The sequence below is a fragment of the Leopardus geoffroyi genome, chromosome D1 (genome assembly GCF_018350155.1).
Source record: "Leopardus geoffroyi isolate Oge1 chromosome D1, O.geoffroyi_Oge1_pat1.0, whole genome shotgun sequence".
NCBI lineage: Eukaryota > Metazoa > Chordata > Mammalia > Carnivora > Felidae > Leopardus > Leopardus geoffroyi.
The window spans coordinates 57,433,253-57,435,926 of record NC_059329.1 but is presented as its reverse complement, the minus strand read 5'-3'; the positions used below and the strand labels follow the sequence as shown (position 1 = coordinate 57,435,926).

Genomic DNA, 2,674 nt, shown 5'->3' with positions numbered 1-2,674 from the left:
CTTCCACCTTGTCTCTTTCAGGCATCACTTGCTCCAGGAGAAAAAGCAGCTCTATGGAGTGGCTCACATGGTGAAGAACCCAGGCCCCCTGTCAACAACCAGTACCAACAAATCAGAGTGAACCATCTTTGAAAGTGATCCTCCAATCCCAGTCAGGCCTTCAGATGATGGCTGCCCCAGCTGACATCTTGACTATACCTCATAAGAGATCTCCACCCAGAACCACCCAGCTAAGCTTCTCTCAAATTCCTGACCCACAGAATATATATGAGACAATGTTTATTGTTTTAAGCCATTACATTTTGGGGTGATTTGTTGCATAGCAATGAATAATTACACAGCTTTATAAATTTAGGGATCTCACTTAAGGAAAACTTACTTCTACCTTTGACATTTGTATAATGTAAGATATTCCTCTGGTCTTTTCCCTGGCTCTGGTCTAGCTCAGGTTACCTAACTAAAAATAGCTATTGGGCTTGGAGAATCCAACCCAGGAAGGCAAAATCTCATTTTGTTCTTTGAAGATCCCTTCCCTTTTGTCCTTCCATTGCAGAAAGCACCTAGATCTCTTGAGAATGAAAAAGCACCCCACCACATTATCTTCACCTGGGCTATCCAGAGGTATGATTCCTATAAAGTCGAAGGAACTGGATCTCAGAATTGTCCAATTAAATACAGTATTTAGGAAGCAATAAATATTTGGGAACTGATTACGTCTGAGTTTCTCTAAGCTGAGAAAATGTTGTCAATACCAGTGCTAATGTCTTACATTTATATAGCATGTGTTGCTTTTCAGAATGTTTTCAAATCTACTATATCTGAGGTAGATGAGAAGATATAAATAAACCAGGACACATATGGAAACAATGCTAAGGGCTCATAATTTGTTCATAGTCTCATGGTGAGTGAATGACAGGGCCAGGTCTAGAATCTGGGTTTCAGTGACTCCAAGTCAGGCTTGGTGCTTTTCAAGCACAACCTCCCAGCTGTGATAACATGAACATCCTTTAGTTGGGGCTGTCCTCTGAGATAAATGTGCATTTGTAGGTCTCCCTAAAGGCTTCAAGGAAAGGTGGTATTACTTCATCCACACTGACGTGCCTTTGGAGTTCCTCACTCAGAGAGGTGACGCCTGTCCCAACCAGCCCGCAGGGGACGATGTGCTCAAACCACACGAGGTCTGTACAACAGTTCAGAGCCAGGCCGTGGGACGTGATGTGCCTTCCACAGCGGACTCCTGCAAGACAAGCCAAAGGGTCTCAGAGTAGATACCTTTCCTCCCTGGGCTTCAAGATCCCCCTCGGTACAATGAAGGAACTGGACTGGATCACTGGTTTTCCAGCTTTGTTTTTGAGCATTCAAGGGGTTGTGCACAGATCGGGGGAGGGAGACAAAGCTGGAGAGGAGTGTGTGGCTCCACAGCTGCTGCAATTATGGAAATTTCAGAAAATGTCTTTTAACAGGTTAAGTTGTTTTAAAAAAAAGTTTGAAAACTACTAAGCTTCATTATTGTCCAGACATTGTGATTCATTGGAAGTAACATGGCAATTCACTTCTCAAAAAGATGAATATTGGAAATGACCATTGAAGGCCCTCCTGAGAGCTACGAAAATGAGATCCGTGAAAAGGCTTAAAAACTCAAACGCAGCGGGCAATTTTGATTTATTAAAGCCCGCGCCAGATCCACTTCCTCCCAGCCCGCGCTTGCCCTCACCTCCATTGGCCCAGTTCTGCCAAGCCCCGCCCCCAGCTTCGCCCTAGCCCATAGCACTAACCGATCGCGCAGACTTTGCGCTCCCCCAGCCAGACGCCGGTGTAGGGTGGGGGCCGCGCGCGGGCTCCATGCAAGCCCTGGAGCTCGCACACGCGCACCGCGCACGACTCCAGCGCAGCCACGTGGGTGCGCAGGCGCAGGCCCAGGCGTCGCAGATCTAGCACCGAGTGGCAGAGCAGCTGGCCCGGCCCATGGAAAGTGGCCAGGCCACCGCGGCCTGTGGCGCGTACCTCGGCGCCCAAGGCCCGCAGCCGCGCAGTTTCCTCCGGCGTCAGGCCGCCGCGCAGCCCAGATGTGTATACGGGCCCCGCGGGCTCGCAGAGCAGGAGCGCGCCCGCCTCAGCCGCCGACAGGGCCTCACTGCCTGGTTCGGCCTGCAGCCGTCGCAACCAGCGCTCCTGCAGGGCCAGCAGCTCGGCGTAGGGCAGCCGATTTAGCCGCACCAGCCGTACCACTGGCAGCAACATCGCGTCAGCAGCTCCTTCTGCGAGGTCCCGCCCCCTGTCTAGGCCGGCAGGCGGGGAAGGGGGGGGGGGCGTGCCAGGAGGGGCGGGGACTCGGGGCCCCTCCCCGGCTGCCGCTCCGCTAGCTCTAGAGAGATTGTGAGCCCAAGACCCAGCATCAGGTGTGTTTCTTCCATTCATTTATTTCAACAACCAGTATTTAGGGTCTGCTTGTGTTCTGTAGGCCCTGTTCTAGGCGCCTGATACAGTGGTGCACAGTGTATGGGGAAAAAAGTCTGTCCTGGGTGGAGTTGCCTGATTTACAGTCTTAAATAAGCAAGTATTAAAGCATCGAATAAACAAGGTTATTTCACACATTGATAAGTGCTAGGAAAAAAATATAAAATAGGCTAGTGTGTGTCCTGGGTGGAGTTGCCCGATGAAGAGACTCTGAAAA

The 2,674-nt window shown here is 50.6% G+C and overlaps 1 protein-coding gene across 1 annotated transcript; it reads right to left on the bottom strand.

Moving 5' to 3' along the window:
• Nucleotides 1-264: 264 nt before the first annotated feature.
• On the bottom strand, nucleotides 265-2,286 carry LIPT2 (lipoyl(octanoyl) transferase 2). The gene is made up of 2 exons (XM_045484042.1): nucleotides 1,776-2,286; nucleotides 265-1,237 (listed from the first exon to the last, which is right to left on the bottom strand). The coding sequence occupies exons 1-2, from the start codon at nucleotides 2,239-2,241 to the stop codon at nucleotides 1,008-1,010; spliced, it is 696 nt and encodes a 231-aa protein (XP_045339998.1). The 5' UTR covers nucleotides 2,242-2,286; the 3' UTR covers nucleotides 265-1,007.
• Nucleotides 2,287-2,674: the final 388 nt, after the last annotated feature.

What these genes read in the sequence shown, in the direction of transcription:
- LIPT2 (XM_045484042.1), bottom strand. Translation starts at nt 2,241, where the DNA reads ATGTTGCTGCCAGTGGTACGGCTGGTGCGGCTAAATCGGCTGCCCTAC. An exon ending in GCGCAAAGTCTGCGCGATCG is followed by an intron (nt 1,238 to 1,775) that starts GTTAGTGCTATG and finishes CTTGTCTTGCAG; the next exon opens with GAGTCCGCTGTGGAAGGCAC.